Genomic DNA, 12,454 nt, shown 5'->3' on the forward strand with positions numbered 1-12,454 from the left:
TCGCTGTTACCGTATTTCCCCCATGTATAGGCTGCGGCTTATACATGGGTTTTACAAACTGGCCTAGTGGGTGTGGCTTGATTAAATGGGGCAGCCTATCTTAAAATGCTGTGACAAAGTGCAGGAAGGCAGGAACTAGAGTGTAGGGAGGCAGCACAGGGAAAAGAGCAGAACAAGTCTGGGCAGGAACTGAGGCAGAGATATAAGCGTCTCTCCTGCAACCGGCACTTTTAATGCCGTCGAGGATAGGTGACCTTCCTCCTTCTTTCAGTGCCCCCCCCTCATCCTCCCCACTGAAACGCACGCTCCTGCTTGTGACTGTAAACCCACCGTTGGAGCCAAGTGACTGACACTTGTTGCCAGGTAGAACCCCACACACAAGACCTACATCCGCGAGAACACGCGCTCTCCCTCGTTCACGATCGCGTGCCCCAGCCCCTGTTTCTCCCAAGTTTAAGTAGACAGGACATAACCTTCTGGACGGCTGCTGGCTGCCTCCTCCAATCACGTTGTGCAGGGTAGGAGCAATGTTTGCAATCTCAAGCCTTGCCCCGCACCGCTTCCTGTTTGGCTGCCTTTAGTTCTCACGAGTACTGTGAAAACTGAAGGCAACCAATCAGGAAGCAGTGTGGGGCGAGGCTTGAGATTGCAAACATCGCTCTTGCCCTGTACAGCGTGATTGGAGGAGGGAGGAGGTAGCCGTTAGCCATCCAGAAGGTATTTACCGGCAGGGGGGAAGATGTATAAGCTGATGTAGGTTAAAAAAAACTCATAGATAAGCTGTGGCTAGTAACATGGGGTGGCTTATCTAAGAGCTTTCAAACCTACATCGGCATTTCCTATGGCCTATACATAGGGAAATACGGTATATAAGGCAGTATGATAACTTCCTCTGGCTAAGAGAGAAAGCTGATAAAGCATCTCTTAGCTGTCCAGCTGATGATGTCCCTGATGGCACATTTTCCAGAGGCTGACAGTGCTGCTCAGCCTGGAATACAATTAAGGTCTTCCATGTCTTATCACACAGCACTGCCACAAAGCCGGTCCATAAAGCTAGCACACTTTCTAAGTTGCTGGATTTTGTTTTAGATAATGCATAGTACAAGTAAAAGGTACATTCTTATCATTTCAAGATTGTGGCATAGAGTGCATTGACAATGCAAGGAAGAATCATTTAAGGAAACCGGTGCACTTCAGTTAAGACAAACCTAATACTATTTTGGTTTCTTCAAACTTCTGTTGGAAAGTACCCAGTGAAATACAGTGCATGATCCCAACACATGGAGCCTGATCATCAGAGTTTGTCCCACCTCGGGGGTAAGTTATAATAACACTGCAAATTCAGCTGAGACGATTGAATTTTCAGGACTGCAGTACAGTAGCTGGCATGTGTAGAACCATATATTGTCCTTTTTTAAGGTGACAGGGGAAAGCAAAACAACCTTTTCCCACTGTGTATCACCTTCAACACTGCAACCACGTTTTAATATTTGGCCACACAAAATTCAGTTTCTTTTTCTTTTTTGGTAAGAGTCATTCAAAGAAAAGACCATGTCCTTTGGCAGCAGTGTAGGGTTGCGTTGAAGTGGCTACTTTCGGTAATTATTTCTCAGCCTTCTCACCAGTTCTGCACTCTCAGCTCTGCTTGCTTAGCTGTCTCCATGATCTTCTTCCACCCAGGCTACTATTTTGCCTTCCCAGCCAGGAATAATTTCATCGTCATTGAATACCTTTGGGGAAAAGAAAAAAAGACAATGAATTCCTATAGCTTTAGTCAAAGCCAAATTACTCAGTAGAAATTATGTATTACATGAAGTTTTGGAAGTATGATGCTTATTACCTTGCAGTCTGATGCATCTTATTTATTTATTAAAATTTAATTACCCACCTTTTTAAAAGAATATCACCCCAGGCAGTATATAGCACATTAAATAACAAATATCAGCTGAGAAGACCGTGCGGGTGTATGAGCTGTTTGTACTATGCGCGAGGATAGTTCCAACATAATCCCAGCTGAGAAGATCGCACTACATTGAATAAGTTCTACACTGGTCATTGGTTAACGTCATTACGTTGTACGGAGCACGTTTACCCTGCATCAGCTCAGCTGGAATAAATTGGGCTGAATTTACAAACCGCGGCCATGTTTGACTCTGGACAAAAGCACCCTCAATTGGTAAGCGCATGAAATCTTCATCCCTTATCTCTTTTGGCAAGTTGAATGATGAATTTTAGAAAATTGGATTATTGTACACTATCTCTGAGGCACTATATTTAGTTATTAGAAGCTATGAAAGTAAGATTTTGTTTTTATACTATGTTTCTAGCTCCCCTCGACCCTGAAGAAAGTTTCATTTGAAACATGCATGTCGGGAGAGGTGGCTTTGATGAGATTTTAAAAAGAATAGAGTGAAAAAAAGAAAAAAACAACTTCTAGAGCTAAGTGATTCAAATGTATTTTTATATGAGTGATTGCACTATTTATGAAGAATTGATAAATGAACATATATATACAAATGAAGATATACATAAAGAAAAAATAAATATAATAGCTAGATATTTTCAATAAAAATTGGATTGATGAAGTGGTTAGCAGGGGGAAGGATTCAGTGCCCAACTGCAGCCTGAAGGTCCATACAAAAATTTCTTACATATGTAGCTACGTTATGTTTGGTATTCTACATATAGCTATACAACACTGAATAAGAGTGCAGTATATTTAGTATTTCTAGTGATATTATCTAAGACTACTGTACACATGTAAATTCTCAATCTGTTGTTTACGACTTATGTACGTAAACGCTGTTACCCGTTCTGAGCTCGGGGAGGATGGGATATAAAATGAACCAAATAAATAAAGTATTCATACTTCAGGTCCAACTTAGCAAGATAAGATATTGCAGAGACTGGATGTGCAAAGAGATTTACTCCACTATTTGGAAAGGACCAACAACTTTTGCTTTTCCGACCATTTGTTCGTTCTAACCAGTCAGTCAAGATGAGGCAGACCAGCTTCCAAGGCATCTATTTGCCAGATAGATTCGCATGGCAATTTTGACGTACACTGGCTACGGCAAACAGCCACTTATTTCTATCAAAGCTCATTCGACCAGAAGTGTGGCGTCCTCATGCCAGTTCCACCTGAAGAGATCTGTAAAGCAGCCATTTTGGTCTACTCTCCATACCTTTACAAAATTCTACAGAGTGGACATGGCGGCTTGGAAGGAAGCCGCCTTTGAATCCTTGGCTGTGCGGGCTGACTCGTCTGTCCCAATCTAGAGTACAGACTCCTATGTCTTTGCAACAGAATGGAAGATTAGGTTCTTACCTAGATAAGCTTCTTTCTGTTAGAAGACATAGGAGTCTGTACAGTCCGCCATGTCAGTTTTTCAATGCGCCTGCTTTACTGCCTCTGATAAATCTATAGACCCAAACTCGAATTTTTCTCCTGTCAGTTGGATAGGTATGTACTAATAAATTGAACATAAAGTAATGAGTTTGTTGAGTTTTCTGAGCTCCATACGTGTTAGTGGTAGTTGCACAGAACAGGTTGGTTCATTGGTACATCTATGTTGCAAGTTCATGATAATTACTGTTCTTTTTCAGGAGTTACAGAGCAGAACAGAAAGGTATTGTATTATCAGGGAGGTATCCCAGGACCCTCCTTCTGATTTCTTCTGTCAAAGTGGAGATTGACTGTTTTGATACAAACTGAAAAGGGCACTATATTCCACTGGTGAAGGAGGAGATGCTGAAAGATGTGATTGACATCCTTCTGCAAGCAACTTGTGACCAAGGGATAATCACCTAGAGTATGACTCCTATGTCTTCTAAAAGAAAAAAAGATTATCCAGGTAAGAACCTAATCTTCCATTTTCAATTTTGTTCTCACATTCTTGACTATCTGAACTGACTGACTGACAGATTTTAGCTATGGTGCATTACCTTTTTGTTTTTCTCCCTCCCCTTTGGTTCATTACCTAATTAAAGACAGATTGCCCTCATGTTTTCCTTTTATATACTGTCTATGTTGTTCTAGTGGTGCATCTTGTTTTAATATCCCTTTATCCCACCGATTATGTAAACTGCTTAGATGTGTCTTTTATGATTTGCGGTCTATCAAAATAAACTGAAACTGAAGCCCACACAATAACCCATGTACTGTCACAGGGTAGGCCCTGCGACTGAGCCGGGTAGTGAAAGGACACCTATGCCTAGGGCTAGGCAGGGGAAAATACTCTCCCAAAGGGATAAAACACTACCCACACCAACACCTCAGCCCAGAACTATAGCCAGGCAAGGAAGGTTCAGTAAAGAGCAAGGAAGTACCTATTTGTTTTCGCCAGAGTCAAAGAAGGGAGAACAATGGGTAAGGGGAACTAAAAGTACTCGGGATATTATTCCTAGGGGGAGGATGCACCACACATATCCTAACATTCATGGGAGACACAATTCCAGGCAACACCAGGAACATTCCAGTCCTCAATTTAGCCAGGAACAAGTCACACCTGTTGCTCATTATCCTGAGGCTTATAGAGATCAGCAGCAGTGCTCAGAAGGGAGGTAGCCATTGAACCAACCCATACTGGAGCAGAGGAGACAGAATGGAGACAGGAGACCAGTTCCAAGGGCACGCAGCAGTATACTTCAGCCTAACACCCAGGTCAGATCTAACTTTATGGAAGCTGAAATGTTAAATGAATTCATGAGGGAAGCTTCTGATAATGAAGACTTTTTAGACCAAGAAGAATCCATGGACTTTAAAGAGGGAGATGTTGATGCTGACCAGTGGGCTATGGAAACCAATGATGTTTAAAGGAAGTTAGGCAAAGACTGAGACAGTTGTGCTAGTTAAGGGGCTGGCTGTCTCTGTAACCTTAAGGCAAAAGAAAGGGTTACTGAAAGCCTTAGTGAGGGTTCCTTGCATTCCTTTTGGGCAAGAACCCTAGTGTTTCTAGGCTGGAGCAATTAGCACTGCACAGCCTTGGCAGCAGTTTGGAGACCTTTTTCCTTTGGGGGGTTTTCCTTAGATTAGATTGTGGGTCCTAGTTGGGAGGGGCCACGGACAACGGTCATTGTGGGAGGAGGTCCCTTCTGCCCTGAGCTCTGCATCCAAAGAGTTCAGAGGCGGATCCAGTTTAAAGCTGCCAGCAAGAAACTGTATCATACTGCAGGAAAGCATTTTGAAAGTGGTTTGGAACCGATGAACCATTGCATTGATGTAGAGAAGAGTCATTTTTGGACTATATCTGGGAAAGACCAGTTTATTTTCTTTTTGAACTGTGAATGCAATTGTGGGTTTTGAAAGCTGAAGTTCCTATGGGAATAAAGAATTTTGTGTTGGAAGCAAAACTGGGTGTTTTTACTTGATCCACCAACTCCAATTAGTACTGATAAACCGCTCGGTCAGCGCCGTGTGCTCTGGGCTCTTTCGGCCACTCCCGCTTGGGAGCAGCCCGGCAATACACGGTGACAGTATGTAGCATATCCCCAGATGCCAGCAGCTCAATGACAGAACCCCCCCCAAGTAAAAGAAGAACTATTCAGAGGTGATAAAGAGATTCTGGTTGTCTGAAAATCTCATATACAACATCATCTTTATATAATTCTTAAAAAAAAAAAAAAATTTATTCAGAATCACAGGAATGTGCATGCCACACAATAACAAAGTTTATTAAAGCCAGATAATACAAGACAAACCATAAAATCCCTTCTGTGGTCCTGATTTTTATCAGGTATCAACCCCAACTTCTTTCAACCTTCCCCACTTAGAAAAAATGTATGGAAGGGATGACCCCAAGCCACCACCGTGGATCAAAATCAACTATGAACACAATCCCATCTCCCTTCCCAGCACAGTATTGCCCTACCTCCACAAATATCTTAAAGTAATTTTTATAGTGCAGCACCAGCGCAGGCAGCAATGTAAATAATAGAAAAGCCCTTAAAAAGCCTATGAACAACAGGCCTTTTAACATCCCAGCATGTGTATATTTTCAAAGCTTGAGGCATCCTGTTCCCTCTATGTGCTGTCATGGGGAGCAGAATGTTGCAGGCCTTGAGCACATGTATGCATACAAGCTGGGATGCTAAAAAGCCTACCCATAATCATGACTTTTAAAGGAGTTCCCTGCTACTGTCTTTGTCAGATCTGCCAATGCTGTGCTGCATTGTTGCCCCCAAAGCCTATCACCCTTGACAGACATATAAGAAGTGGAATGAAGTAGACTATCGGGGCCATGGCCCTACCAACATTTTGCCAAACACAGAATCAGCAACAAAACTGCTTAAGGAATTGGGCCAGAGACTGGTGTGTTTGGCCCCTCTAAGTGTTTTGCTGCCCCTGGTCAATACTTAGTCTACCAAGTGGTAGGATCCCTGGTCATTGGAATGGAAATGTTGGTCCTTGGTGAGGCTTCCTGTCCCATTCTCTACATCAAGAGTTCTGGGAACACAGAAAACATGAAAGAGGACAAGAAGGAAAACTCAGAATGGAAGAATATGCTTGAGTATTGGAAAACACATAACGGCTCACAGTACCTCCTCCTTGACTGTACCAAATTCTGGGTCCAAGGCTTTGAAGTGATATCTGTGGTTTCCTTCTCGACTGACAGCTGCCTTAAAATCACTCAAGGTCACTTCACCTAACCTGAAATATTAAAGTTAGGAAGGAAAAGTATAAAATCTTATCAGAAACTACATTGGCTCCCAGTTGAGGAGAGGATACTTTTCATATGCGTCTGCATAAGTTATAAAGCATTGTTTGGTTATGAACTGTGCTACATGATGAAACATTTTAGACTTTCTGAAACTGATCGCCGTACTCGTGGTTGTTCTTTACTCTCTTTTCTATCCTTAAAAGGATGTATATATAAAAGATTTCCTGAAAGAACTTTGTCTTATCAAACAGGCAAATGCAGCAAAACTTTAAGTAGTTTAATTGCCCCTTTTTATTTATTTATTCAATTTTCTATACCGTTCTCCCAAGGGAGCTCAGAACGGTTTACATTAATTTATTTAGGTACTCAAAGCATTTTTCCCTGTCTATCCCAGCGGGCTCACACTCTACCTAATGTACCTGGGGCAATGGGGGGATTAAGTGACTTGTCCAGGGTCACAAGGAGCAGCGTGAGTTTGAACCCACAACCACAGGGTGCTGAGGCTGTAGCTTTCTTATTCTTATTCCTATCAAGATTTTAAGAAAAATGTAAAAAACTTATCTATTTGATAAATTTGTCTGATATGTTTTTATCAATTTGTATTGAATTTCCATGCTACTGATGAACTATCACTGTGATGTACAGCTTTTCTTTGTTGCAAACTGCACAGAGCTGAGAGGTGTTGCAGTATAAAAATAAAGATTTATTATTATTATTAATAAAATAAGACATCTGAAAGACTTCCTCTGCTTTGGCTCTCCTTAAAGAAATCAGAATTCTGAAACAGAAAGGACATTGGAGAAAAAGATGCACAGAAAAAATTCTCAAAGAAATAATTCATTCTTAGATTGCTTTTATATTTAGCTTTCCTTTGTGGCTTGGAGAATGCAGGTCTGTTCTGGGAACTGAGACTATGGTAATGCAGAGCACTTAGCAGCAGGGCATCCACAGAAACATTTTCAGATGAAGGAGCAGGGAGAATATTACAAAATAAGAACTCATACTTAGAGTATAGAAATTTGTGGGTTGATGTATATTATTAATACAAGGCAGAGATTATATATTGTAATTCCTGGATGAAATGTTTGTTTTCTTATTGTAATCCACATGGATCGGAATAGGATCCTGTGGAATATAAATCTGAAATGTACTGATATATAAAAGACAAAATCTTAGAAATATATACAAGTACAATTAATCATCAAAATTCAGTGAAAGGGCAAATAACCCTACTTGCTCCTTCCTCGTGGACCTATACTTGCCACTTGACCACCCCCCACTGAGTTACCAGGCCCTCACCTTACATTTTAGTTTATTTTCTCAAATTCAAATGAAAGAACTGTTCAGAGAAGGCAACAGGGAAATCTGGAATATTTTAGGGTCACTTTTTTATAAACTAGAAATTATCCCCCTGATTCCATATTTGGCACCCAAATTGGCACCAACCAAAGAAAAGCACGCTGTTGGCTTACAACACAATTGTAATAATTGATGTTAACAACTATTGCAGTTGATTGGCATCATTAAATATTTGCACACATCTTCCTGCATGCCAAAATTCCCTAGCATACAACTCAAAAGTGGGCCTGGCTAGGAACGTTCAAAATCATTGTATGCAAAGTTATAGAATAGAGCCTGTCCCCCAACCAAATGTCAAGAATTGGACACTGGCATTTACACCAGGTTTCTGCTGTGGGTGGCCTAGTGGTTATAGCTGCTGCCTCAGCATCCTGAGGTTGCGAGTTTGATCCCGCCTGCTCTGGTGGAAAGACCATGGGGGAACCTGGAAGAGGAGGGGGATGCTCTGGCTGTGCTATCTCGATCTGGCATGGAAAATTGCTTTTTCTCTTTATCTTCAGCAGATATCCTGTTCTTAGCCACTGAAAAGTCGATTTTGGCTTGTTTAGATTCTTAGAAGAACAGATCTCTTCGAAATGTGGTTGCTTTATCTAACAGGGTCTTATTTTTTCATTTTATTTAGTATTAACTGTTTTGCTTTGGTCTAATTTTGCTATTTTATTTTTGTTTTATCTTTCTGGGGTTTTGATTTGAATTTATTGGTCACTATTTTCACTTTTGTTATCATTAGTATTGAAAGTAATTGTTTATTCCGGTGCTTTAGCTAGATTGTGAGCCTGTTGGACAGATAGGGAAGTTTCCAAGCACCAAATATTAGATATTTTATTGTTTATGGACCACTGTGAAATTCAAAGGGGCATTGGCGGTATACAAATAAAAATTGTATTGTATTGTGACTCTAGGCAACTCACTTAGCACTCCATTGCGCTAGGTAGCACAGTTATAGGGTGAGCCTGCTGTGACAGAGGGAAAATACTTAAGAGTACCTGATTACTATTCAATATATAAACTGCTTCGGGTAAATCTTTTCATGAAAAGGCAATAAATCTAAATAATAAATACTGGCACCCAAATTTGGGTAATGGAATGGGCTCTAAGGGCTGGATTCTGTAAAAGGCACCTAAATCGACACGTACCTAGAAAAAAGATGCAGGCCGTGTGTCAATCAGGCTTAGGTGCCATTTAAAGAATCGTGCCTAACAGCACCTATGAAAAAATTTAGGTGCTGGTAATGTAGACCAGGGTTTTACTGGCCTACGTTTCAAGTGCCTAAATTTTTTAAGAAAATTGCGCCTAGCGGCACCCCCAAACTCACCTACTTAGGCAATAGGCACCTACCTGTTATAGACTCGGGTAGGTGCCTTTCGCCCAATTAAATTTTTGTTTCAATTTATGAGCTTGTTAAAGCTCATAATTGTATATAGTAAGGTGGTTTGGGTAAGGTGGGCACCTAAATTGGCACCTCTTATACCCTCTCTTTTAGGAAACGCATAGCATGGGTTTTAGCACTGGCAGTAGCGGTAACGGCTCTTACGCACATAAAATTCCTATGAGCATCAGAGCAGTTACCGCCGCTATGCGTTCGTAAAAGAGGGGGATAGAATCTGGCCCTTAGTGCTATTCTATAAACAATGCTTAAATCAAGAGCAGCACTCTGCATTGATTTTTTTTTTGTAACCCAAATTTGGGCATTATTTACTGAATCCAGTCCTATTTGAGTAAAGAAAAGTTCAATTCAGCTCTCTGCTGAAGAGTCATATTAAAGCACAGTACAGGGATACGATACTAAGGCACTTGACTCCACTTGACTCAAAGGTGTTTAGTCTCGGGATTGGCAGATAGCACCTGTTATGCTACAAAAAAATACCAAATTCTGGAGCCAGGAAATACCATTATTATTACAGACTTAACACCCTGATGCAGCATGACATGTCTTTTTATTTAAAAACCTACTCTGACAAAATACACTCGGGAGAGTAGGCTTTGCCTAAGTTAAACAAACCTTTTATCCAAAACGAGCCTCAGAGCTAGGAACGCCAGAGCCTCTGTGTTCAGCTATACAGCTGACCTGCTATAATCATTGGCTCCTCTTACAGCGAGCACTTACCCAGGAAAAAACTCCACCCATGGGAGAAAAAAACCTAAGGTATTGGTAGCTGTAGAGACAAAATAAAACCAAAAGCTCTAAACTCCCCAGTGTCTAAGAGTGTGGTAATACAAAGAAATACACTTAACAGAACAAATACATAGACAAGCCAAGTACTTAGCTGCTCAGTCCCGGGGCTTCAACAGAAACAAAGTTTGCACACATCAGTTCTGCAAACACTGGCGTTATCTCCTTTTGATCATGGTTCACAGTTCACAGTTGCAAAGTCTACTCTCCCAAGTGTCTAAGTTATTTTGTCAGAGTAGGTTTTGTAGGAATACCACACAGGAAACATACACACGCAGTCTTAGAGTCGGGATGGAGGCGCTCCCTAATGGATGGTCTCTCACCCTTTTATTGAGAATCTTGCCTCCCTTAATTACATGGCTAATGCTTTACAAGGTTACTATTTCATTATGCATATACAGTGAGGATTATCCCAAGGTAATTCCTTGTTTACATATTTTATGTGATTCTCAAAGTTACTATCTCACATGACATCTGAATACATCATAACAGTTACAATAAAGATTCCCAATGTGTACACTTCTAATATGTCTGACATCTTACTATAGCATGTGACAGTCCAAAGGTTATAATGCATGCTCCTTAAGCTCTCTTGATTAGCCTTAAGCTCAGGGCCTGCTTTTGCTAATAGAATGTCGACATGGCAGGGAATGAGAAAAGATTCATACTTCTTTCACAAGGCCGCAGAGCCAAACACAAGGCCTTAGATCAGTGTGCTAACCTGGCCTGTGAGCAGATCGTCGTGCCCTGCATCCCTTCAAGGTTTCTGATGTAATTTATTTAGCTGACATAAGTTACCTTGTGTGTTGTGCAAATGTCTTTTTATTTAAACATTAAAACATACCTCTTTGGTATATTGACCATGAAAGGTGTAAGTGATCGATCCGTGAAGTATAGCACTTTAGTACAGGTACTGCTACTCATGGTGGGTGTGCTATGAGAGTGAGGCAACTCTGAAATGAGACAGGGCATCTGATGTGACCAGCAGTAAAAAAAATATGAAATGACACTGAATCAGAATTATCACTTATTCATCCTGTAATAATTTACTTTATTTTATTTACTTATATATTGGAAGTTATTAACTGCCTTTTTTAAGATGGGTGTATTTACAGTCAAGAGTGAAACCCAGAATATGTGCAGCTTGCCAGACAGTTTGAAAACTGCTCCCTCTGGAAGTGATTTTAGAAGTTACATGGCACTTGTATATGTAAAACGCATATTTGCATATATAATTAGTATGCATACATATGCAGTGGTATAGGAATGAGCAGCTTGGGCCCTCTCCAAAATTGTGGCAGCCGTGGAATGACTGGTTAGGATGCCCAAACTCCACCAACTGAAATGGTCCTCTGCCCTAGCAGCGAAGATGTTGGCGGCATACTTCAGCCACCAACACCAGCACTCCCACCCGTACTCAGTTCAGTAATATGAACTGATCATGCACAGGAGTACCCCTGTATATAAATATATATTCCAATACAAATCCAAAATTCAAGAAATTCTGACCACCTGTGAATCTGGACTCTTTAAAATTGTTATCCGAACTGCCCAAGAGTCTGGACTCTTGCAGAGAGAGATAGAGAGATGGTGATGCTGGAGCTTTTACAGTAAATGTTACAAAGAGGAAAAAAATGAAAATTCAAAAACAAATTTAACAGTAAAATACCTAAGTTTCTATGACTCTCCTAACATGGTCTAATTCAATGAGATAATATTTAAGATTCTTTGTATGTTTTTTCCTGTAAATATTCTCATTTTGATAAATGAAGCATTCTGTATTTGTTAGTGAATAAATCAACAAAATTGGCTTTCATCTCTTCTTTATTCCTTAAATTTGAATTTTAAAAGTACTGCCTAAAAATCTGGACAATCCAGACTGACCCAATCCCAAGCAGTCCGGATTTTTGGACTTGTACAGTATAAATAATGGCTTTGATTGCCTGCTAGAGTTCTGGCTCTTTATGCTTATTTCATTATGCCAGAAGATTCTTCATGAAATTTTGCATCTGCGATAGGTGATTATTTTTGTACAGGATCTTGGTTACTTGCTTCAACTTTCCTTTTGTTTCGTTATTTGCCAACTGGATGGTTGCTGGTTGTTCACCTACTTTCCTACCTCTGTGTTTGTAAAACTGATGAGCTACAAAGGTTGAAAGGTGGGGTTTCAAGGTGTTTTTGGTTAAATGCCAAGGCCTGAAGGTACTGAGGTTAAATAGTGAAGAGTACAGCCTGATGCTAAGTGAAAAAGTCTAAAGGTGCT

General features: G+C 40.6%; 1 protein-coding gene across 9 annotated transcripts in view; it reads right to left on the minus strand.

Annotated features, from left to right (window-relative positions):
* Positions 1-669: 669 nt before the first annotated feature.
* Positions 670-12,454, minus strand: part of DIXDC1 (DIX domain containing 1) — a 178,698-nt gene continuing 166,913 nt past the window's right edge. For all 9 annotated transcript variants that reach the window (XM_033917358.1, XM_033917356.1, XM_033917357.1 and 6 more), the window contains 3 exons: positions 11,036-11,144; positions 6,541-6,649; positions 670-1,730 (listed from right to left, as the gene is read on the minus strand). In XM_033917358.1, the coding sequence (XP_033773249.1) occupies positions 1,650-1,730; positions 6,541-6,649; positions 11,036-11,144 (299 nt within the window). In that variant the 3' untranslated portion in view covers positions 670-1,649. The remainder of the gene's footprint in view (positions 1,731-6,540; positions 6,650-11,035; positions 11,145-12,454) is intronic.

This window comes from Geotrypetes seraphini, chromosome 13 (assembly GCF_902459505.1).
Source record: "Geotrypetes seraphini chromosome 13, aGeoSer1.1, whole genome shotgun sequence".
NCBI lineage: Eukaryota > Metazoa > Chordata > Amphibia > Gymnophiona > Dermophiidae > Geotrypetes > Geotrypetes seraphini.